Below are 24,817 nucleotides of genomic sequence, written 5' to 3' on the forward strand. Positions count from 1 at the left end.
TGGAAATTGGTAATTTGGCCAATTTAATACAAAGTTCAAAATATTCAAATTTCAAAATAGGGTCCAGAATAAGCAATGCAGGCATTCCTGGCACTAAATTAACATTTCCTCTGTTTATTAGTTACGTTTTCAGGCTTTACAAATGAATTCTAATAAATGTATGGAAGAGGGTAAGGTACCTAGGGATTGGCAGAGAGCATGCATAGTTCCTTTGTATAAAGGCAAAGGGGATAAAAGAGAGTGCAAAAATTATAGGGGGATAAGTCTGTTGAGTGTACCTGGTAAAGTGTATGGTAGAGTTATAATTGAAAGAATTAAGAGTAAGACGGAGAATAGGATAGCAGATGAACAAGGAGGCTTTAGGAAAGGTAGGGGGTGTGTGGACCAGGTGTTTACAGTGAAACATATAAGTGAACAGTATTTAGATAAGGCTAAAGAGGTCTTTGTGGCATTTATGGATTTGGAAAAGGCGTATGACAGGGTGGATAGGGGGGCAATGTGGCAGATGTTGCAAGTGTATGGTGTAGGAGGTAGGTTACTGAAAGCAGTGAAGAGTTTTTACGAGGATAGTGAGGCTCAAGTTAGAGTATGTAGGAAAGAAGGAAATTTTTTCCCAGTAAAAGTAGGCCTTAGACAAGGATGTGTGATGTCACCGTGGTTGTTTAATATATTTATAGATGGGGTTGTAAGAGAAGTAAATGCGAGGGTCTTGGCAAGAGGCGTGGAGTTAAAAGATAAAGAATCACACACAAAGTGGGAGTTGTCACAGCTGCTCTTTGCTGATGACACTGTGCTCTTGGGAGATTCTGAAGAGAAGTTGCAGAGATTGGTGGATGAATTTGGTAGGGTGTGCAAAAGAAGAAAATTAAAGGTGAATACAGGAAAGAGTAAGGTTATGAGGATAACAAAAAGATTAGGTGATGAAAGATTGAATATCAGATTGGAGGGAGAGAGTATGGAGGAGGTGAACGTATTCAGATATTTAGGAGTGGACGTGTCAGCGGCATTTTTATTTTTTATTTATATAATGAATTTTTATTCAAACCAAAAAATAGAAGATTTGCTGTTATGCAATAGGAGTGAATGGAGACAAATGGTTTTTAATACTTGACGTGCTGTTGGAGTGTGAGCAAAGTAACATTTATGAAGGGATTCAGGGAAACCGGCAGGCCGGACTTGAGTCCTGGAGATGGGAAGTACAGTGCCTGCACTCTGAAGGAGGGGTGTTAATGTTGCAGTTTAAAAACTGTAGTGTAAAGCACTTCTGGCACTGTAATAATTGTATAAATAATATCACCACATTTGTGAATGTATATTAGACCCACCAGCTGTCATGTATTAGACTTGTGAGGTCATTTGTTTACTCTTGAACATCGGCAAAAATTTAACATTTCTGCTACTTTGAGCTCAGTTTCAAGCCATTTCCAGTACTAAAAACCAATCAAAATCTATTTCTGTAGTATATCTTCCATTCTATCAATGAGACCAAGAAATTGCAAATACAACTATAAAAAACATAGGGAAAAACACGGCAAAGTCGCTGTTTTAATAAAAAATTACGGTCTCGGTTTTTTTTCTCTCTCATTATGCATTGTGTACTGCAGGATTTGTTTTATGTGGTGCACACATACCACATAGATGTATTCTCTCATATCTAGGCCCAAATTTACTGCTCACAGCTTAGAGTGAACTGAGCTCATGTCGTAGACCTATGGTTTGGACCCTGAACATAAAGCCGTAGAACTACGACACGGACCCTGAAAGGGTTAATCCACATAATCCTTGAATTTGCACATTTATATTCCCTCTTCTCCTTCCATAACTTGTCCTTCAACATTATTGCTACCCCTTCCTTAGCTCTAACTCTCTCAGATACTCCTGACTTAATCCCATTTATTTCTCCCCACTGAAACTTGCCTACCTCCTTCAGCTTTGTTTTGCTTAGGGCCAGGACATCCAACTTCTTTCCATTCATAACATCAGCAATCATCTCTTTCTTATCATCCACACTACATCCATGCACATTCAAGCATCCCAACCTAATATGTTATTAAAATCATATAAAAAGCTCTGAATCCAGAGGAAAATTAGAGACTGAATGATGAGCATACGTGTGAGCGAGCACAAACAATAAATCAACACAAGTGGCCTACAGCTCAGGAAACAAAATGAAAACAGACAGGTCTTGGATGTGGCCACTTTGGCCTGTACTGAACAAAATATTGGGTCCTGGGTGCAGCTGCTCTGGCCTTTACCAGACAAACATTGGAGAAAGGCTTAACATTGGAGTTATTAGACTTGGCCCGATGTGTCAGAAGACAACTGGACATTCACTATGGACAGAATTTGGAATTTTAGACTTATCCATTTTGTCTGATAATTAGAACATTTTTCTGACCAATTTTTTGTTCAAAATTGCTGCAGTCCGTTGATGAGAGGTCTGTTAATGAAAGGTGTTTACCGTACTGTCATACATGAGAGAGTGGGCAAGTGAGACAGGGCTATCATCTACACCACATTACTCTATCTTATATAGAGGTGGAGTGAAACAACCTCCATGCCTGTCATTACCATGAGGACTTTCTAAGAAACCTTGCTTTTCTCCTGAATCTTAACTTCCTTTTAGAAGAAAATTTATATTACAATTTTTTAATTATGTTAGACACTTGCAGCAATATGATTTGCAATCATGATCAGTCTTACTCTGTTCCTAACTTTTATGCAATGGGAAGGCATTCAGTAGAAAAGATGAATAGGTAGTGTAGTAAAATTGCCATTCGACAAAATAACAGTAGAATTCATTTAGATTTAATTAAAGAGGATAAATCTTTTCACCCTGCCTCGGTGGGAGACGGCCAATGTGTTAAAAAAAAATCCTTTCACAGTTAAGTGCTGTACTATCTGTACTTTGTAGCATCATGGGCAAATATATGTACCCATTATCCTAACAAACTGACACTAGTAGTAACAGCTGTGTTATAGAGTATTGTAGGTACACCTATCATCCGACTTATGACCTGCTCAACTTACGACCACTCGACTTACGACCGTGTTTTTTATGCCAAATTTCTGGGAAATAAACAACTATTTGTGTTGTACACAGTGTTTATCCTAAACCTTACAGTATAAAATACATTACTTACAGCATAAAAAGTAAAGTAAAACATGAAATACCAAAATAAAACAATAAAATAAAGTCATTACAAAAATGTTTTGTTGATATTCAGTAGTAAAGTTTGACTTACGACTGGTTTCTCGGAACCGAACTCGGTCGTAAGTCGGATGGTAGGTGTATATAGCAGTGTTTATCAAACAGTTTGCCATGCAAACATTGCATCAGTTGTAACTCTTGTTGTTTACTTTAGTAATATTTGAGTTCTGTAATCCTTAGATAATGCAAGCCCTTTCAAAAGCAGCACTGCATGACCTAGACAGCTTTTTATTATTAAATAATTTGCCAGACAACCCACCATTTTCTGTGAGTGTTACAGTCATGGCTAAACAAACTCTGTCACCATAATTGGCATTGCTGGCCTACCACTACTACTTCCCCCCCATCCAATATCTGTTAAGTTGAAGGTTTACTATTGTAGAATCTGACTGGTTCTTAGACTTATTCACCAGGTCACACATGCTCTTTCAGGACATCGTGGTGCAGTGTCAACATTATCATGGGATCCACAGGGTATGAGAGTGGCATCTGGAAGCAGTGATGGTGAAATTGTTATTTGGGATGTGGTGAGTTAATGTGATCAGTTGCTATTTATTTTGAGCTAAACTATATAAATCTTTTTTGATAGTGCATTTTGATTGCAGCAGATATATATTTTGAATATCTAAAGTCATCTTCTTTATTGGACTGAATTTTTTTATTTTTTTATTTATCATCACACTGGCCAATTCCCACCAAGGCAGGGTGGCCCAAAAAAGAAAAACTTTCACCATCATTCACTCCATCACTGTCTTGCCAGAAGGGTGCTTTACACTACAGTTTTTAAACTGCAACATTAACACCCCTCCTTCAGAGTGCAGGCACTGTACTTCCCATCTCCAGGACTCAAGTCCAGCCTGCCGGTTTCCCTGAACCCCTTCATAAATGTTACTTTGCTCACACTCCAACAGCACGTCAAGTATTAAAAACCATTTGTCTCCATTCACTCCTATCAAACACGCTCACGCACGCCTGCTGGAAGTCCAAGCCCCTCGCACACAAAACCTCCTTTACCCCCTCCCTCCAACCTTTCCTAGGCCGACCCCTACCCCGCCTTCCTTCCACTACAGACTGATACACTCTTGAAGTCATTCTGTCTCGCTCCATTCTCTCTACATGTCCGAACCACCTCAAGAACCCTTCCTCAGCCCTCTGGACAACAGTTTTGGTAATCCCGCACCTCCTCCTAACTTCCAAACTACGAATTCTCTGCATTATATTCACACCACACATTGCCCTCAGACATGACATCTCCACTGCCTCCAGCCTTCTCCTCGCTGCAACATTCATCACCCATGCTTCACACCCATATAAGAGTGTTGGTAAAACTATACTCTCATACATTCCCCTCTTTGCCTCCAAGGACAAAGTTCTTTGTCTCCACAGACTCCTAAGTGCACCACTCACCCTTTTCCCCTCATCAATTCTATGATTCACCTCATCCTTCATAGACCCATCCGCTGACACGTCCACTCCCAAATATCTGAATACATTCACCTCCTCCATACTCTCTCCCTCCAATCTGATATCCAGTCTTTCATCACCTAATCCTTTTGTTATCCTCATAACCTTACTCTTTCCTGTATTCACTTTTAATTTTCTTCTTTTGCACACCCTACCAAATTCATCCACCAATCTCTGCAACTTCTCTTCAGAATCTCCCAAGAGCACAGTGTCATCAGCAAAGAGCAACTGTGACAACTCCCACTTTATGTGTGATTCTTTATCTTTTAACTCCACGTCTCTTGTCAAGACCCTCGCATTTACTTCTCTCACAACCCCATCTATAAATATATTAAACAACCACAGTGACATCACACATCCTTGTCTAAGGCCTACTTTTACTGGGAAATAATTTCCCTCTTTCCTACATACTCTAACTTGAGCCTCACTATCCTCGTAAAAACTCTTCACTGCTTTCAGTAACCTACCTCCTACACCATACACCTGCAACATCTGCCACATTGCCCCCCTATCCACCCTGTCATACGCCTTTTCCAAATCCATAAATGCCACAAAGACCTCTTTAGCCTTATCTAAATACTGTTCACTTATGTTTCACTGTAAACACCTGATCCACACACCCCCTACCTTTCCTAAAGCCTCCTTGTTCATCTGCTATCCTATTCTCCGTCTTACTCTTAATTCTTTCAATAATAATTCTACCATACACTTTACCAGGTATACTCAACAGACTTATCCCCCTATAATTTTTGCACTCTCTTTTGTCCCCTTTGCCTTTATACAAAGGAACTATGCATGCTCTCTGCCAATCCCTAGGTACCTTACCCTCTTCCATATATTTATTAGATAATTGCACCAACCACTCCAAAACTATATCCCCACCTGCTTTTAACATTTCTATCTTCATCCCATCAATCCCGGCTGCCTTACCCCCTTTCATTTTACCTACCGCCTCACGAACTTCCCCCACACTCACAACTGGCTCTTCCTCACTCCTACAAGATGTTATTCCTCCTTGCCCTATACACAAAATCACAGCCTCCCCATCTTCATCAACATTTAACAATTCCTGAAAATATTCCCTCCATCTTCCCAATACCTCCAACTCTTCATTTAATAACTCCCCTCTCCTATTTTTAACTGACAAATCCATTTGTTCTCTAGGCTTCCTTAACTTGTTAATCTCACTCCAAAACTTTTTCTTATTTTCAACAAAATTTGTTGATAACATCTCACCCACTCTCTCATTTGCTCTCTTTTTACATTGCTTCACCACTCTCTTAACCTCTCTCTTTTTCTCCATATACTCTTCCCTCCTTGCATCACTTCTACTTTGTAAAAACTTCTCATATGCTAACTTTTTCTCCCTTACTACTCTCTTTACATCATCATTCCACCAATCGCTCTTCTTCCCTCCCGCACCCACTTTCCTGTAACCACAAACTTCTGCTGAACACTCTAACACTACATTTTTAAACCTACCCCATACCTCTTCGACCCCATTGCCTATGCTCTCATTAGCCCATCTATCCTCCAAAAGCTGTTTATATCTTTCCCTAACTGCCTCCTCTTTTAGTTTGTAAACATTCACCTCTCTCTTCCCTGATGCTTCTATTCTCCTTGTATCCCATCTACCTTTTACTCTCAGTGTAGCTACAACTAAAAAGTGATCTGATATATCTGTGGCCCCTCTATAAACATGTACATCCTGAAGTCTACTCAACAGTCTTTTATCTACCAATACATAATCCAACAAACTACTGTCATTTCGCCCTACATCATATCTTGTATACTTATTTATCCTCTTTTTCTTAAAATATGTATTACCTATAACTAAACCCCTTTCTATAAAAAGTTCAATCAAAGGGCTCCCATTATCATTTACACCTGGCACCCCAAACTTACCTACCACACCCTCTCTAAAAGTTTCTCCTACTTTAGCATTCAGGTCCCCTACCACAATTACTCTCTCACTTGGTTCAAAGGCTCCTATACATTCACTTAACATCTCCCAAAATCTCTCTCTCTCCTCTGCATTCCTCTCTTCTCCAGGTGCATACACGCTTATTATGACCCACTTCTCGCATCCAACCTTTACTTTAATCCACATAATTCTTGCATTTACGCATTCATATTCTCTTTTCTCCTTCCATAACTGATCATTCAACATTACTGCTACCCCTTCCTTTGCTCTAACTCTCTCAGATACTCCAGATTTAATCCCATTTATTTCCCCCCACCGAAACTCCCCTACCCCCTTCAACTTTGTTTCGCTTAGGGCCAGGACATCCAACTTCTTTTCATTCATAACATCAGCAATCATCTGTTTCTTGTCATCCGCACTACATCCACGCACATTCAAGCATCCCAGTTTTATAAAGTTTTTCTTCTTCTCTTTTTTAGTAAATGTTTACAGGAGAAGGGGTTACTAGCCCATTGCTCCCGGCATTTTAGTCGCCTCATACGACAGGCATGGCTTACGGAGGAAAGATTCTTTTCCACTTCCCCATGGACAATAGAAGAAATAAAGAAGAACAAGAGCTATTTAGAAAAAGGGGAAAAACCTAGATGTATGTATATATATATGCATGTGTGTGTCTGTGAAGTGTGACCAAAGTGTAAGTAGGAGTAGCAAGATATCCCTGTTATCTAGCGTGTTTATGAGACAGAAAAAGAAACCAGCAATCCTACCATCATACAAAACAGTTTCATGTTTCTGTTTCACAGTCATCTGGCAGGACGGTAGTACTTCCCTGGGTGGTTGCTGTCTACCAACCTACTACCTACTGAATATCTAATTTAAATAAAAGTACTGTACAATTCACCAAAAGTACTTGAACAGTTTACCAAAAACCCACAATTAGGAGGTGAACCTTATGACTACATTTCAGTCCATCCTAGACAATTATCAAGTCACATTAAGATGAGAAAAGAAGACCAGAAACATGATCATAAGGTTCTTCTTTTAATGACCAGTTATTGGTGAATGAAGCATTGTATATTTTTTTATTGTCCCTTGAATCAATGTGAAAGAAGTTTGTAATGAGTACAATTAATAGGGTAAATATTATGTTCTTATGGTGTTTCATTTTTGAGTAACATACTGCCCTGTCTGAAATATGGCCCCCAACTACGAACAGCTGCTGAATAATAACCCTTTCAGGGTCCAGAGGCCAAATTTCAAAGGGTGCACCAGTGTCCAAGAATTTAAAAAAAAACAATTGTTATTTTTTCTTATGAAATGGTAGAGAATCTTTTTCTGAAGGTAATAAAACAAAGAGTACTAAATTTGATGGAAAATTGACGAAATTATGCTCTCGCGAATTTTGATGTGTCAGCGATATTTACGAATTGGCGATTTTGCCTACTTTGACTCCCAATTTAGGCCAATTACATTATTCCAGTCGACCAAATTCTTAGCTGTTTCACTAGTGTTAGTTCTATTCTATCGATTGAGCACAAGAAATCCCAAAGTCAACTGTTTCAACTACAAAATAAAGTGATTGGAAATTGGTAATTTGGCCAATTTAACACAAAGTTCAAAATATTCCAATTTCAAAATAGGGTCCAGAATAAACAATGTAGGTATTCCTGGCACTAAACTAACATTTCCTCTGTTCATTAGTTACATTTTGAGGCTTTATAAATGAATTCCATTTTGATTTTTTATTCACAATGAATTTTTATTCACACCAAAAAATAGAAGATTTACTGTTATGCAATATTGTAATAATTGTATAAATATCATCACCACATTTGTGAATGTATATTAGACCCACCAACTGGCGTGTATTAGACGTGTGAGGTCGTTTGTTTACTCTTGAACATCGGCAAAAATTTAACATTTCCATTACTTTGAGCTCAGTTTCAAGCCATTTCCACTGCTAAAACCAATCAAAATCATCTCTATTTCTGTAATATGTCTTCCATTCTATCAAATGAGACCAAGAAATCGCAAATACAACTATAAAAAACATGAAAAAACACTGCAAAGTCGCTGTTTTAATCGAAAATCACGGTCTCAGTTTTTTTCTCTCATTATACACAGTGTACTGCAGGATTTGTTTTATGTGGTGCACACATACCACATAGATGTATTCTTTCATATCTAGGCCCAAATTTACGGCTCACAGTTTATCAAAGTGAGCTGAGCTCATGGTGTAGATCTACGGTTTGGACCCTGAACGTAAAGCCGTAGATCTACGGGACGGATCCTGAAAGGGTTAACATAACCATCTTGTAATATTTACCAAGATATAAAAGACTATAGGTTTATAGAGGATAATCAAAACAAAGCAGCATGAGATTATTTGTATTTTTTTTTGTTAGAAAGAGTAGTTAAACTAAGTATTGCTAGTATCATCCAAAATTTATACAAAATGTTTTACTGGGGTAATAAAAAGCTTATGTATTGGTAAGTAGAAATGCAAAACTGCAAATATGATTACCATAAATTTTGAGTGGTGAGAGAGTGCAAAAGGAAAGCAAATAATAGAGTGGGAGAGGCACTGTCAAGAAATTTTGCTGAAAATAAGAAAAATATTTGGAGTGAGATAAACAAGTTATGAGAGCCTAGGGAACAAATGGATTTGTCAGTTCAAAACAGAGTAGGGGAGTTAGTAGATGGGGAGCTGGAGGTATTGGGTAGATGGCGGGAATATTTTGAGGAACTTTTAAATGTCAATAAAGAAAGGGAGGCGGTAATTTCATACACTGGCCAGGGAGGTATAACATCTTTTAGGAGTGAAGAAGAACAGGATGTGAGTGTAAGGGAGGTGCATGAGGCATTACGTAGAATGAAAGGGGGTAAAGCAGCTGGAACTGACGGGATCATGACAGAAATGTTAAAAGCAGGGGAGATATAGTGTTGGAGTGGTTGGTATTTTTGTTTAATAAATGTATGAAAGAGGGGAAGGTACCTAAGGATTGTCAGAGAGTGTGTATATTTCCTTTATATAAAGGGAAGGGGGACAAAAGAGATGGTAAAAATTATAGGGGAAGAAATTTCTGAGTTATAGGTAGTAGGTTGGTAGACAGCAACCGCCCAGGGAGGTACTACCGTCCTGCCAAGTGAGTATAAAATGGAAGCCTGTAATTGTGTTACACAATGGTAGGATTGCAGGTGTCTTTTTTTTCTGTCTCATACACATGCAAGTAATTAGTAATTATTACAGGAAAAGGGGTTACTAGCCCATTATTCCCAGCATTTTAGTTGACTTTTACAACACGCATGGCTTACGGAGGGAAGATTCTTATTCCACTTCCCCATGGATATAAAAGGAAAAGTAATAAGAAACAAGAACTATTAAGATAAAATCAAAGAAAACTCAGGTGAGTGTGTTTAGATAAACATGTACATGTATGTGTAGTGTGACCTAAGTGTAAGTAGAAGTAGCAAGACATGCCTGTAATTTTGCATATATATGAGACAGACAAAAGACACCAGCAATCCTACCATCATGTAAAACAATTACAGGCTTTCGTTTTACACTCACTTGGCAGGACGGTAGTACCTCCCTGGGTGGTTGCTGTCTACCAACCTACTACCTACAGGGGTTTGGGATATTGTGTTTTTTTTTTTTTCAACAAGTCGACCATCTCCCACCGAGGCAGGGTGACCCAAAAAGAAGGAAAATCCCCAAAAAGAAAATACTTTCATCATCATTCAACACTTTCACCTCACTCACACATAATCACTGTTTTTGCAGAGGTGCTCAGACCACAATAGTTCAGAAGCATATACGTATAAAGATACACAACATATCTGTCCAAACTGCCAATATCCCGAACCCCTCCTTTAGAGTGCAGGCATTGTACTTCCCATTTCCAGGACTCAAGTCTGGCTATATAAAAATAACCAGTTTCCCTGAATCCCTTCACTAAATATTACCCTGCTCACACTCCAACGGATCGTCAGGTCCCAAATACCATTCGTCTCCATTCACTCCTATCGAACACGCTCATGCATGCCTGCTGGAAGTCAAAGCCCCTCGCCCACAAAACCTCCCTTACCCCTTCCTTCCAACCTTTTCAAGGACGACCCCTACCCCACCTTCCTTCCCCTACAGATTTAAACGCTCTCCATGTCATTCTACTTTGATCCATTCTCTAAATGACCAAACCACCTCAACAATCCCTCTTCAGCCCTCTGACTAATACTTTTATTAACTCCACACCTCCTAATTTCCACACTCCGAATTTTCTGCATAATATTTACACCACACATTGCCCTTAGACAGGACATCTCCACTGCCTCCAACCGCCTCCTCGCTGCTGCATTCACAACCCAAGCTTCAGACCCATATAAGAGTGTTGGTACTACTATACTTTCATACATTCCCTTCTTTGCCTCCATAGGTAACGTTTTTTTTTGTCTCCACATATACCTCAACGCACCACTCACCTTTTTTCCCTCATCAATTCTATGATTAACCTCATCCTTCATAAATCCATCCGCGACACGTCAACTCCCAAGTATCTGAAAACATTCGCTTCTTCCATACTCCTCCTCCCCAATTTGATATCCAATTTTTCTTTATCTAAATCATTTGATACCCTCATCACCTTACTCTTTTCTATGTTCACTTTCAATTTTCTACCTTTACACACACTCCCAAACTTGTCCACTAACCCTTGCAATTTTTCTTTAGAATCTCCCATAAGCACAGTATCATCAACAAAAAGCAACTGTGTCAATTCCCATTTTGTATTTGATTCCCCATTATTTAATCCCACCCCTCTCCCGAACACCGTAGCATTTACTTCTTTTACAACCCCATCTATAAATATATTAAACAACCATGGTGACATTACACATCCCTGTCTAAGACCTACTTTTACTGGGAAGTAGTCTCCCTCTCTTCTACACACCCTAACCTGAGCCTATCCTCATAAAAACTCTTTACAGCATTTAATAACTTACCACCTATTCCATAAACTTGCAACATCTGCCACATTGTTCCCCTATCCACTCTATCATATGCCCTTTCTAAATCCATAAATGCAATAAAAATTTCCCTACCCTTATCTAAATACTGTTCACATATATGCTTCAATGTAAACACTTGATCTACACATCCCCTACCCACTCTGAGACCTTGTTGCTCATCTGCAATCCTACATTCTGTCTTACCTCTAATTCTTTCAATTATAACCCTACCTTTCAAGGCAGGTGAAATTGCTGACCTAGAAAATGTACAGAGAACCTTCACGGCACGCATAACGGAGATAAAACACCTCAATTACTGGGAGCGCTTGAGGTTCCTAAAACTGTATTCCCTGGAATGCAGGTGGGAGAGATACATGATTATATACACCTGGAAAATCCTAGAGAGACTAGTACTGAACTTGTACACGAAAATCACTCACTACGAAAGCAAAAGACTTGGCAGACGATGCAACATCCCCCCAATGAAAAGCAGGGGTGTCACTAGCACGTTAAGAGACCATACAATAAGTGTCAGGGGCCCGAGACTGTTCAACTGCCTCCCAGCATACATAAGGGGAATTACCAACAGACCCCTGGCAGTCTTCAAGCTGGCACTGGACAAGCACCTAAAGTCGGTACCTGACCAGCCGGGCTGTGGCTCGTACGTTGGTTTGCGTGCAGCCAGCAGCAACAGCCTGGTTGATCAGGCTCTGATCCACCAGGAGGCCTGGTCACAGACCGGGCCGCGGGGGCGTTGACCCCCGGAACTCTCTCCAGGTAAACAGTACACTTTTCCTGGTTATTTTTTTTTTATTATCACACTGGCCGATTCCCACCAAGGCAGGGTGGTCCGAAAAAGAAAAACTTTCACCATCATTCGCTCCATCACTGTCTTGCCAGAAGGGTGCTTTACACTACAGTTTTTAAACTGCAACATTAACACCCCTCCTTCAGAGTGCAGGCACTGTACTTCCCATCTCCAGGACTCAAGTCCGGCCTGCTGGTTTCCCTGAACTCCTTCATAAATGTTACTTTGCTCACACTCCAACAGCACATCAAGTATTAAAAACCATTTGTCTCCATTCACTCCTATCAAACACGTTCACGCATGCCTGCTGGAAGTCCAAGCCCCTCGCACACAAAACCTCCTTTACCCCTCCCTTCTGTATAGTCCTTGTGGCTTAGCGCTTCTTTTTGATTATAATAATAATTTACCCCCTCCCTCCAACCTTTCCTAGGCCGACCCCTACCCTGCCTTCCTTCCACTTCAGACTGATACACTCTTGAAGTCACTCTGTTTCGCTCCATTCTCTCTACATGTCCGAACCACCTCAACAACCCTTCCTCAGCCCTCTGGACAACAGTTTTGGTAATCCCGCACCTCCTCCTAAATTCGAAACTACGAATTCTCTGCATTATATTCACACCACACATTGCCCTCAGACATGACATCTCCACTGCCTCCAGCCTTCTCCTCGCTGCAACATTCATCACCCATGCTTCACACCCATATAAGAGTGTTGGTAAAACTATACTCTCATACATTCCCCTCTTTGCCTCCAAGGACAAAGTTCTTTGTCTCCACAGACTCCTAAGTGCACCACTCACCCTTTTCCCCTCATCAATTCTATGATTCACCTCATCTTTCATAGACCCATCCGCTGGCACGGCCACTCCCAAATATCTGAATACATTCACCTCCTCCATACTCTCTCCCTCCAATCTGATATCCAATCTTTCATCACCTAATCTTTTTGTTATTCTCATAACCTTACTCTTTCCTGTATTCACTTTTAATTTTCTTCTTTTGCACACCCTACCAAATTCATCCACCAATCTCTGCAACTTCTCTTCAGAATCTCCCAAGAGCACAGTGTCATCAGCAAAGAGCAACTGTGACAACTCCCACTTTGTGTGATTCTTTATCTTTTAACTCCACGCCTCTTGCCAAGACCCTCACATTTACTTCTCTTACAACCCCATCTATAAATATATTAAACAACCACAGTGACATCACACATCCTTGTCTAAGGCCTACTTTTACTGGGAAATAATTTCCCTCTTTCCTACATACTCTAACTTGAGCCTCACTATCCTCGTAAAAACTCTTCACTGCTCTCAGTAACCTACCTCCTACACCATACACCTGCAACATCTGCCACATTGCCCCCCTATCCACCCTGTCATATGCCTTTTCCAAATCCATAAATGCCACAAAGACCTCTTTAGCCTTATCTAAATACTGTTCACTTACATGTTTCACTGTAAACACCTGGTCCACACACCCCATACCTTTCCTAAAGCCTCCTTGTTCATCTGCTATCCTATTCTCCGTCTTACTCTTAATTCTTTCAATAATAACTCTACCATACATTTTACCAGGTATACTCAACAGACTTATCCCCCTATAATTTTTGCACTCTCTTTTGTCCCCTTTGCCTTTATACAAAGGAACTATGCATGCTCTCTGCCAATCCCTAGGTACCTTACCCTCTTCCATACATTTATTAAATAATTACACCAACCACTCCAAAACTATATCCCCACCTGCTTTTAACATTTCTATCTTTATCCCATCAATCCCGGCTGCCTTACCCCCTTTCATTTTTACCTACTGCCTCACGAACTTTCCCCACACTCACAACTGGCTCTTCCTCACTCCTGATGAGTGGATAGAGTTATCAGAGCTTATTTCTTGGGTAGCATTGAGGACTAGGTTGGGAAAATGTTTCGTTAGTGGGATGAATTGTAAAGGACCTGCCGAGCATGGGCCAACAGGCCTGCTGCAGTGATCCTCCTTTCTTATGTTCATCAACCACTCTCACAACTGCTTCCACTCTACCACCACCATCTTTGTATTTTTCTACAAACTTTTTCATAAATTATGTGTTTCTCACATTCTTTACCGAAGGGCTGGCACTAGAAGCTTTATTTGTAGCCATGGTAGCTTATTTAGCACTTGCAAGCACTAAAATCAATGGAATATTATGAAATATTTCGTAGGAGCATGTGAGGGGACCGTCACTCACTGGTAAACAATGGCACACTGGCTGGGAAGGAAAGGCCGAGGCGGCTCAGAGTGTGAGTATGCGTCCGGGACGAAGGACTGTTAGGACTATTAGCGAGTTACTGGACCATTTGCGAGCCAATATTTTGACGAAAAAACAGGACTATTTCCGAAATGGACGACTTTCAGGCCGGACAATTATTGAGGGACCACTGTACCTTCCCCTCTTTCATATATTTATTAAACAAAAATACCAACCACTCCAACACTATATACCCCCCCCTGCCCTGCTTTTAACATTTCTGTCATGATCCTGTCAGTTCCAGCTGCTTTACCCCCTTTCATTCTACGTAATGCCTCATGCACCTCCCCCACACTCACATCCTGTTCTTCACTCCTAAAAGATGGTATACTTCCCTGGCCAGTGCATGAAATTACCGCTTCCCTTTCTTCGTCAACATTTAAAAGTTCTTCAAAATATTCTCGCCATCTACCCAATCTACTAACTTCACTACTCTGTTTTTAACTGACAAATTCATTCGTTCCCTAGGCTTTCTTAACTTGTTTAACTCCGAAATTTTTTCTTATTTCCATTAAAATTTCTTGACAGTGCCTCTCCCACTCTATCATCTGCTCTCCTTTTGCATTCTCTCACCACTCTCTTCACCTTTCTTTTACTCTCCATATACATACTCTACTCTTCTTATAACACTTCTGCTTTGTAAATACCTCTCATAAGCTACCTTTTTCTCTTTTATCACACCCTTTACTTCATCATTCTACCAATCACTCCTCTTTCCTCCTTCACCCACCCTCCTATAACCACAAACTTCTGCCACACATTCTAATACTACTGCATTTTTAAAACTATTCCAACCCTCTTCAACCCCCCCACTACTCATAATTGCACCAGACCAGCTTTCTGCCAATAGTTGCTTATATCTCACCCATACTTCCTCCTCCCTTAGTTTATACATTTTCTTGTTGTTGCCATTTTCCTCTCTTCCCATCTACCTCTTACTTTAGCTGTAGCTACAACTAGATAATGATCCAATATATCAGTTGCCCCTCTATAAACATGTATATCCTGGATCCTACCCATCAACCTTTTATCCACCAATACATAATCTAACAAACTACTTTCATTACGTGCTATATCATACCTTGTATATTTATTTATCCTCTTCATAAAGTATGTATTACTTATTACCAAACCTCTTTCTACACATAGCTCAATTAAAGGCTCCCCATTTTCATTTACCCCTGGCACCCCAAATTTACCTACTACTCCCTCCATTGCTATCCAAAATCTTCGAGAAACTCGTGCACAGGAGACTGTATTCATTTATATCAGCACAAAACATACTCAACCTTTGCCAGTTTGGATTCAGGAAAAATAAAAGCACTAATGATGCAATTGTAAAAATGCTAGATCTGCTTTACACAGCATTGGAAAATGAGGAATATCCGCTAGGAATTTTTATTGACCTATGAAAAGCTTTTGACACAGTAGACCACGGCATCCTACTCCACAAACTTGACCATTATGGTATAAGAGGCCATGCGCTTGCATATTTCAATTCCTACCTTACTAATAGATATCAGTATGTCACTATTAAAGACACAGTATCATCATCACGGCCACTTGATACTAGAGTTCCGCAGGGAAGTGTCCTTGGACCCCTGCTCTTCCTCATTTACATCAATGATTTTCCAAACGTATCCCAACACCTGAAACCCATTCTCTTTGCTGACGACACGACTTATGTCATCTCTCACCCTAATCTTGCCACCCTCAACTGCATTGTTAATGAGGAGCTGCTCAAAATATCAACTTGGATGACAGTCAATAAACTTACGCTTAACACTGACAAAACCTACTTTATTATGTTTGGTAGCAGAGCAGGTGCTGCGCAACTAAACATTAAGATCGACAGCACTCTAATTGCCAGACATAATGAGGGCAAATTCCTAGGCCTATACCTCGACAACAACCAGAATTTCAGCACCCATATCCAACACATATCAAAAAAAGTATCCAAAACAGTTGGGATCCTCTCCAAGATACGATACTACGTGCTGCAAAATGCCCTTCTCACACTATACCGTTCGCTCATTTATCCATACCTCACCTATGCTATTTATGCTTAGGGATTAACTGCAGCAATACACATAAAGCCAATAATAACTCGACAAAAAGCTGCAGTAAGAATAATCACTAAATCCTATCCCTGGCAACACCCCCCCACTCTTCATAGATCTAAACTTACTCCCTGTTTAGAACATCCACAGTTACTACTGTGCAATCTACATATACAGGACCTTAAATTCCAATATTAAACTTGACCTAAAATGCTTTCTTGATAGTTGTGACAGGACCCACAAGCATAACACCAGACACAAACATCTCTACGACATTCCCCGTGTCTGACTAAACCTTTACAAAAATTCAATGTACATGTATGTCAAAGGCCCTAAAATCTGGAACACCCTACCTGAAAACTCTAGAACTACAGACACATTCATCACCTTCAAAACTACTGTTAGAAAACATCTTATCTCCCTGATACACCCCGTCAACTAACTACGTAAAAACCACCTGGTGGTTCACACTTACACTCACTCACTCACCCATTTGACTATAAGCACTGAAATATGTATCTTAATCTTAAAATAATGATTCCTAACTAATCACAAGTTTGCCTGTGATACTCCAATAGAGAAACTATGTATTGTGCCATAACAAAAAGAGTTCACATTGCTAAACTCACAAACTAGTATTTAGTTATTTAGTATTTAGTCACTTAGTATTTAGTCAACTTACTCCACAATTTGTAATAATTTAGGGTTCAGAATTAATCTAAGTTTGCCCGAAATGCCTAGCCATGCTAGGTATTCTAGTGGCCCCCTCTGTAATTAGTATTTTATTACATGTAAACCACACAATAACCAAAATCTGTAAACCCCGCATTTGTAATCCTTATCGAGAATAAACTTTGATTTGATTTGATTTGATGTGGTCTTGGGAACGGAACTCCATCGTTAAGTGATGAGAGGCAATAATCTACTGCATTAGGAATAACGTAGCATGGACAATATACAGAAACTTCTTTTCTTTTGTTATAAATGATATGTATTTTATCATTTTCCTATGAATTTGTCATAATTTTTACTTTATTTTGTAAAAATTTCAGGTTTCTGAGCGTGGAATGGTCCGCCTAAAAGGGCACAAAGGAAAGATAACCAGGATCCGCTTCTTACAGAATCGCAATGTAATTGTATCATCTTGTATTGATTCTTTCATTAAATTCTGGGATATAGATGTGAACCATTGTTTTAGAACTCTGACTGGACATCGTGCTGAGGTAAGTGAATTTCCTTTTGAAATTTATTGTCTCAATAATGTCTGTGTAAATTTCTGTATGCTTACTTTTTACTTAAAGCATTAAACCCCGTGTGGGTCATTCAGGGTGGTGATTGATGGAAGTTCAATCCTCCTTCAGCTAATTGTGACTCAATATTCACTATGTATTTTCAGTTTCGAGGGCATATATGAATATTGGCAACAATTTCTGTATAACTTAAAATAAGGACATCAGTATTTTGTTGTTTTACATGATGGTAGGATTGTTGGGGTCTTTTTTCTGTCTCATAAACACACAGGATAACAGTATATCTTGCTACTTCTACTTACACTTAGGATGCATACATGCACGCACACACACACTGGGTAGTAGGTTGGTAGTCTGCATCTGCCCAGGGAGGTACTACTGTCCTGACAAGTGATCATAAAATGAAAGCCTGTAATTGTTTTACATAATCAGGATTGCTGGTGTCTTTTTTCTGTCTCATAAACATGCAAGATTTCAGATACATCTACTTACACTTAGGTCTCGCTACACATGCATGTACAAGCATATGTATATATACACTCCCCTCTGGCTTTTCTTCTATTTTCATACTTGTTCTTGTTTATTTCCTCTTATCTCCATGGGGAAGCGGAGCAAAATTCTTCCTCCGTAAGCCATACGTGTTATAAGAGGTGACTAAAATGCCGGGAGCAAAGGGCTAGTAACCCCTTCTCCTGTATACATTACTAAAGTTAAAAAGAGAAACTTTTGTTTTTCTTTTTGGGCTACCTTGCTCAGTGTTAGGCTTGCCGACACTAACAATGCTCTTTTCTGTCACGTCTGAGATCACAGCCCTCCTATTGACTGGTCTTCTGCTAAAACTGTCTTCCCTACTTCCAACTTAAACAGTCTCCGTCTGGTTGAATCCTCCCTAATACACAACTTTCCTTGTATGAATCTTAGTTGTGGCTTTGTCTCTGTAGATGCCTTCCCCTCCCACTACATTGTAAAATGCTCCAAACTTCAGAACACCCGTGACTTAACCTGATTTCTCCTTTTTTCTTCTTCTCTCTCTTTCCCTTTCCTCTTTCCTTTTTTTCTCTTCTGGGTTATCTTTCTTTCTTCTGCCTTGTGTTTCTGTTCCTTCATTGTTTATTTCATTATTGCCCCTCCCCCCCTCTATGTTCTTGCTCTCCCTCTGTGGGCACCTAGCTCCCTTGCAGTGCTTCCCTTTCTTTGTACAGTGGACCCCCGGTATACGATGGCATTGGTATACCTTAAATCCGGTATACGATACATTTTAACGCAAAAATTTTGCCTCGCCACTCATTAAAAAACCCGCCACACGCGATTCGTCTGGGATGCGTCCACATGTGGCCTGAACTGCTTTCCATTATTTCTGATTTCCATTATTTCTTATGGGGAAAATTAATTCGCCTTCCGATAATTTTGGCATACGATGAGCTCTCAGGAATGGATTAATATCGTATATCGGGGATCCACTGTATTTGACTGGCTCCTCCTCCTTACTTCCCCATTTCTACTTCCATCTCTGCCACCACTACTACCACTACTACCACTACTACCACTACTACCACTACTACTACTACTGCTACCACTGCTACCACTGCTACCACTGCTACCACTACTACCACTACTACCACTACTACTACTACTACTACTACTACTACTACTACTACTACTACTACTACTACTACTACTACTACTACTACTACTACTACCACTACTACCACTACTACCACTACTACCACTACTACCACTACCACTACTACAACCACTACTACTACCACTACTACTACCACTATTACTACCACTACTACTACCACTACTACTACCACCACTACTGCTACCACCACTACTGCTACTACCAATACTGCTACCACTACTACTACCACTACTACTGCTGCTGCCGCTGCCGCTGCCGCTGCTACTGCCACTGCCACTACCACCTCCTCCTCCTCCTCTTGCCTATATACAGCAGGGCCCCGCTTTACGGCGTTTCGCTTTACGGCGTTCCGCTAATACGGACATTTCAAATTACGACCAAAACTCGCTATACGGCTCCCCCCACCTGTCTTTCTAATACGGTCACAGCGGCCCACCGAGTTTGTTTACATTCTCCCTGAGCACATCTCCTTATTATGTCTGGAAACTTTCCAAAATTTCAAGTGTTTTAAAGTTATTGTATATTTTATATGTATTGTACTTGATAATTAAACTTGTGTACACCTGTACCTAAATAAACTTACACACTGTGCTGGCATGTAGGTACACATTAAAATCACTAAGAGTCTCTCTACTCTTGATGCAATAATAATAATAATAATAATAATAATAATCTCTTGGGCGCATTAATGTCGCACATTACGTTAATATAGACATTTCCCTTAATCTATGATATTTTTTTCAAAATTATATAAGAAACACATTATGTAACACACAAACATGATACATGCACCCACAGTATAAAAATTTATACAAATATATATGAGGTGTTTACCAAACAGTTTGTAGAAGTGTCGGAAGAATTACGTTTTCTCTAGCCCGTCACCTGTTACTAGCGATAACTGTAGGAAAATATTCCTTTCGTATGCCTTCACTTTATAGCTATAATTCTGTACTAACTTGTACACAGTGTAAGAGTATTTGTTTCGTGATTTAATTATTATAATAATAATAAAAATATTATAAGGTAAAAGTTTCACAAACTCTTACAAATGTACATGAATGAACTAAAACTGGACACGTATTAATACCGTCTATTTCGCCTGACCGAGTGATTGTCCACAACCTGTTCAGTTTGTTTGTTTACGCTGTCTGAGCTCGGTGTATCATTAAATGTTGTATATTACGTTAATATACACATTTTCATTAATCCATCCATGATATTTTTTTCAAAATTATATAATAAACACGATACATAACATAAATACATAACAACATATGTGTAGAGAACCTAGGATAACCCAAAAAAGTCAGAGTGACTTACTTCCATTGCCTTCACTCAGAGCATCATTTCTTCTCAAAATGATGTTACATGAGAATGGGAGTGTTCTTCTTTATTTATTCTACCGTATCAATGTAGAGACAACCTGTACACAATGTAACTTGTACACAAACCAGACGTGTACACTGTTTACAAAACTTACCTTTGCCTGGTTTGTGTACATAACTCTGCGCCTGTCCTCTCTCATGCACTCATTCTTTCTCTCTGGTATGGTAGCCTAGCTGACTACCATACATACCACACTTGATTTTTTACAATAAATACTACTCATCTCACCCTATATTTTAAGGTAAGTAATGAGTGAACTGTATATACATTTTATCGCTCTGGGATGCTTAAATATCATAGAATAGTATGTGTGGGTGGGGTGGCCTGGTATGGTAGCCTGGCTGACTACCATACATACCACACTTGATTTTTTACAATAAATACTACTCATCTCACCCTATATTTTAAGGTAAGTAATGAGTGAACTGTATATACATTTTATCGCTCTGGGATGCTTAAATATCATAGAATAGTATGTGTGGGTGGGGTGGCCTGGTATGGTAGCCTGTCTGACTACCATACATACCACACTTGATTTCTTACAATAAATACTACTTGTCTCACCCTAGATTAAGACTATAAATATTTTAAGGTAAGAAATGAGTGCACTATGTGTGTATTGTACTTTTTTATTGTTTTTTGATGCCTGGTTCTATTGCTAACATAATATATGTTAATGTAAACTTGTTATCTAGTGTTTGTATGCATTTGTAAGTGGAAAAAAAGGGTGTTCCACTTTACGGCGGTTTCCGCTTTATGGCGGTAGCCTGGAACCTAACCCGCCGTATAAGTGGGGCCCTCCTGTATACCCGTCCTGCTATACTTCTCGTCAGTGTGAATTTGTAAATGGTCCAAGTCGGAACGAAACGTCATCTTCTGTGTGCTGGTTATTTGTGTACCTTGCTTTGGTGGGATACGGCCAGTTTGTTGAAAGAAGAAGAAATACACACCCTTCTGGGCTTTTTATTTTATTTTTTTTTTTACACAGGGTTTGACAAGGTTAGGTTAAGGATCCCTAGCTTTATTGACAAAGCTTTTTACAGGTTAAGGATTCCTAACTTTATTGACAAGCTAAGAGCTGTTACCTACATCAGCTCATTTGAAAGCATTTTTATTGTTATGAAACATACAAATAGGGAACAGGATGAAGTTGGAGCCATCTGTGGGGCAGCATTTTCATCTGATCAACTGGAGAAGGGTACAGCCAGAGTGAAGTTGCTGCTTTCTGCCTGTCTTGTGGCATAAAAGCTTGTTTCATGCTGTCCTCGAAGTGGATCCAAGTGTGGTACTTTGACAATATTGGCTTTGTACATAACAGTAAGGCCACCCACATCCCTCCTGTGTTGAAGGCTCTGCTGAAATGACAGATCTATTCAGGATGGGTCCAGGCGAGAGATGAGACGTCTTGCTCTGTTCTCTACTCTGTCAAGCAGTCGCAGATGAGAGGGGCAGCAGGCAAACCAAGAAAGTGGAGCATACTTGTGCCTCATACAGAATCTTGCAACCCCTACCGTCAAGCAGATGTGAGATACAGCAAAGTGCTGTAAGCTTCCTGGCTGTCTTGTTTGCAAGATTTACAACATGGTTCTTCATGGTTAATTTGGAGTCAGATTTCACCCCAAGGATATCAACTTCTCCAGGTGCCAACACCCTGCCATTCATCCTTACTACTGCATCAGCATTACCATCATGGTGCCTAGAGACCATCATCATTTGCATTTTCTGAGGTGCAAATGTTACTTGCCATCTATTTCCCCAAGCTGATGTAGCTCTTAGCTGGTGATTGTTGTAGCTTAGAGCAGCTGGCCTATCTTCTCTTGGATAAGTGAATGTCAGTGTACAGTCGTCTGCATATGCATAGGATTCTGGGATGAGATGAAGGTCGTTGAAGTAGACATTCCATAACAATGGTCCCAGCACGCGTCCTTGTGGAACACTTGCCCCAATAGGATGTCTTGCTGATTCCGTTCCATTGAGAACTATCCTTAGAGATCTACCATGAAGGTAATCACTGAGGAGACATAACATAGAGCCTGGAATTCCCAGTGCTTGAAGTTTTGCAAAGAGGCCCTGGTGCCACACCCAGTCGAAAGCACCAGCAATGTCCAGTGCTACCACACAGCTGACTTTGGATTCATTATATTGGATTCTTCATAGCTTTTATTCTTCTTTATTTCCTCTTATCTACATGGGAAAGTGGAGCAGAATTCTTCCTCCTCAAGCTGTGTGTGCCATAAGAGGAGACTAAAATCTAGGAGCAAGGGGCTTGTAACCCCTTCTGTATAAATTACAAAATTTCAAAAGAAAAACTTTTGTTTATCTGTTTAGGTCACCCTCCCACATTGAGATATGGCTGGTTTGTTGAAAAAAAAAATAAAATTACAGTGGACCCCCAGTATTCAATATTAATCCGTTCCTGACAGCTCATCGAATACCGATAATATCGAAAACCGAATCAATTTTCCTCATAAGAAATAATGAAAATCAAATTAATCCGTGCAAGACACCCAAAAGTATGAAAAAAAAATTTTACTACATGAAATATTAAGTTTAATGCAATAGAGTAATTACAATAACAATAAAATAATTGACACTTACCTTTAATGAAGATCTGGTGATGATTGATGGGATGGAAGGAGGGGAGAGGTGTTAGTGTTTAGAAGGAGAATCCCCTTCCATTAGGACTTGAGGTAGCAAGTCCTTTTCCAGGGTTACTTCCCTTCTTCTTTTAATGCCACTAGGACCAGCTTGAGAGTCACTGGACCTCTGTCGCACAACAAATCTGTCCATAGAGCTCTGTACCTCCCGTTCCTTTACGATTTGTCTAAAATGGGCCACAACATTGTCATTGTAATAGCTGTGTTAAGGTGATTTTCATCCATGAAGGTTTGCACTTCAACCCACTGTGCACACATTTTCTTAATTTTTGAAGTAGGCACAATGTATTCCACAACTGGTATAGGCTTCTCAGGGTTAGCCCCAAACCCTTCAAAATCTTTCTTAATTTCCATACTAATTCTCACCCTTTTTACCACAGGGTTGGCACTAGAAGCTTTCTTGAGGCCCATGGTGACTTATTTTGCAGAAACAAGCACCAAACACAGTGATAATATGGATAATATGGAGTGTACCGAATGTATCCTTAGATGCGCGCACACTGGCTGGCTTGTAAACACTGGCACACAAGGGGCAGTTCAGGCCACATGTGGACAGGTCTCGTACGAATTGTATTGAATACCGGGTTTTCAATTGAATACCGAGGAAAATTTTTTGCGATATAATGCATCGAATACCGGATTTATCGAATACCGATGCCATCGAATACCGGGGGTCCACTGTATTGCATTCATGGGGAAGTATTTAATCCATAGGAGTTATAGATTGCCTGGAGAATGGGAAGTAATCAGGTTTGAGTCAAGGAGGCAAGAGTAACTCTCTACACTGAATGGAGTAAGTTTTTAGGCCTACTTTGAGCTTTTGCAGAGCCTAATCAATGGACAGGAAATTTTTTAAGATTTCTGTGAGCCAATAGAGTTGTGATATAAAGTACTGTAGTTCTAGGTCTGGGAAAGCGTATTATTCAGTTATTTACAGTTGCTTGTAAATACAAATAATGACTGGGCTCTCAAAAATTCATGAAAAAAGCTTTCTTCTTTCAACAAACCAGCTGTATCCCAGTGAAGCAGGGTGGTCCAAAAAGAAAAATAAAGTTTCTCTTTTTAACTTTAGTAATGTATACAGGAGAAGGCATTACTAGCCCCTTGCTCCTGGCATGTTAGTC

General features: G+C 39.8%; 1 protein-coding gene across 3 annotated transcripts in view; it reads left to right on the top strand.

Moving 5' to 3' along the window:
* The window catches only part of LOC128687501 (WD repeat-containing protein 3), a gene marked incomplete at its 3' end in the record, with an annotated part of 95,499 nt that overhangs the window by 61,412 nt on the left and 9,270 nt on the right, over positions 1-24,817 (top strand). For 2 of the 3 annotated variants that reach the window (XM_070100589.1, XM_070100534.1), the window contains 2 exon segments: positions 3,644-3,738; positions 17,805-17,975. In XM_070100589.1, coding sequence (XP_069956690.1) covers positions 3,688-3,738; positions 17,805-17,975 — 222 coding nt within the window. 3 annotated transcript variants of the gene reach the window in all.

Source organism: Cherax quadricarinatus, chromosome 1 (assembly GCF_038502225.1).
Source record: "Cherax quadricarinatus isolate ZL_2023a chromosome 1, ASM3850222v1, whole genome shotgun sequence".
Lineage (NCBI taxonomy): Eukaryota > Metazoa > Arthropoda > Malacostraca > Decapoda > Parastacidae > Cherax > Cherax quadricarinatus.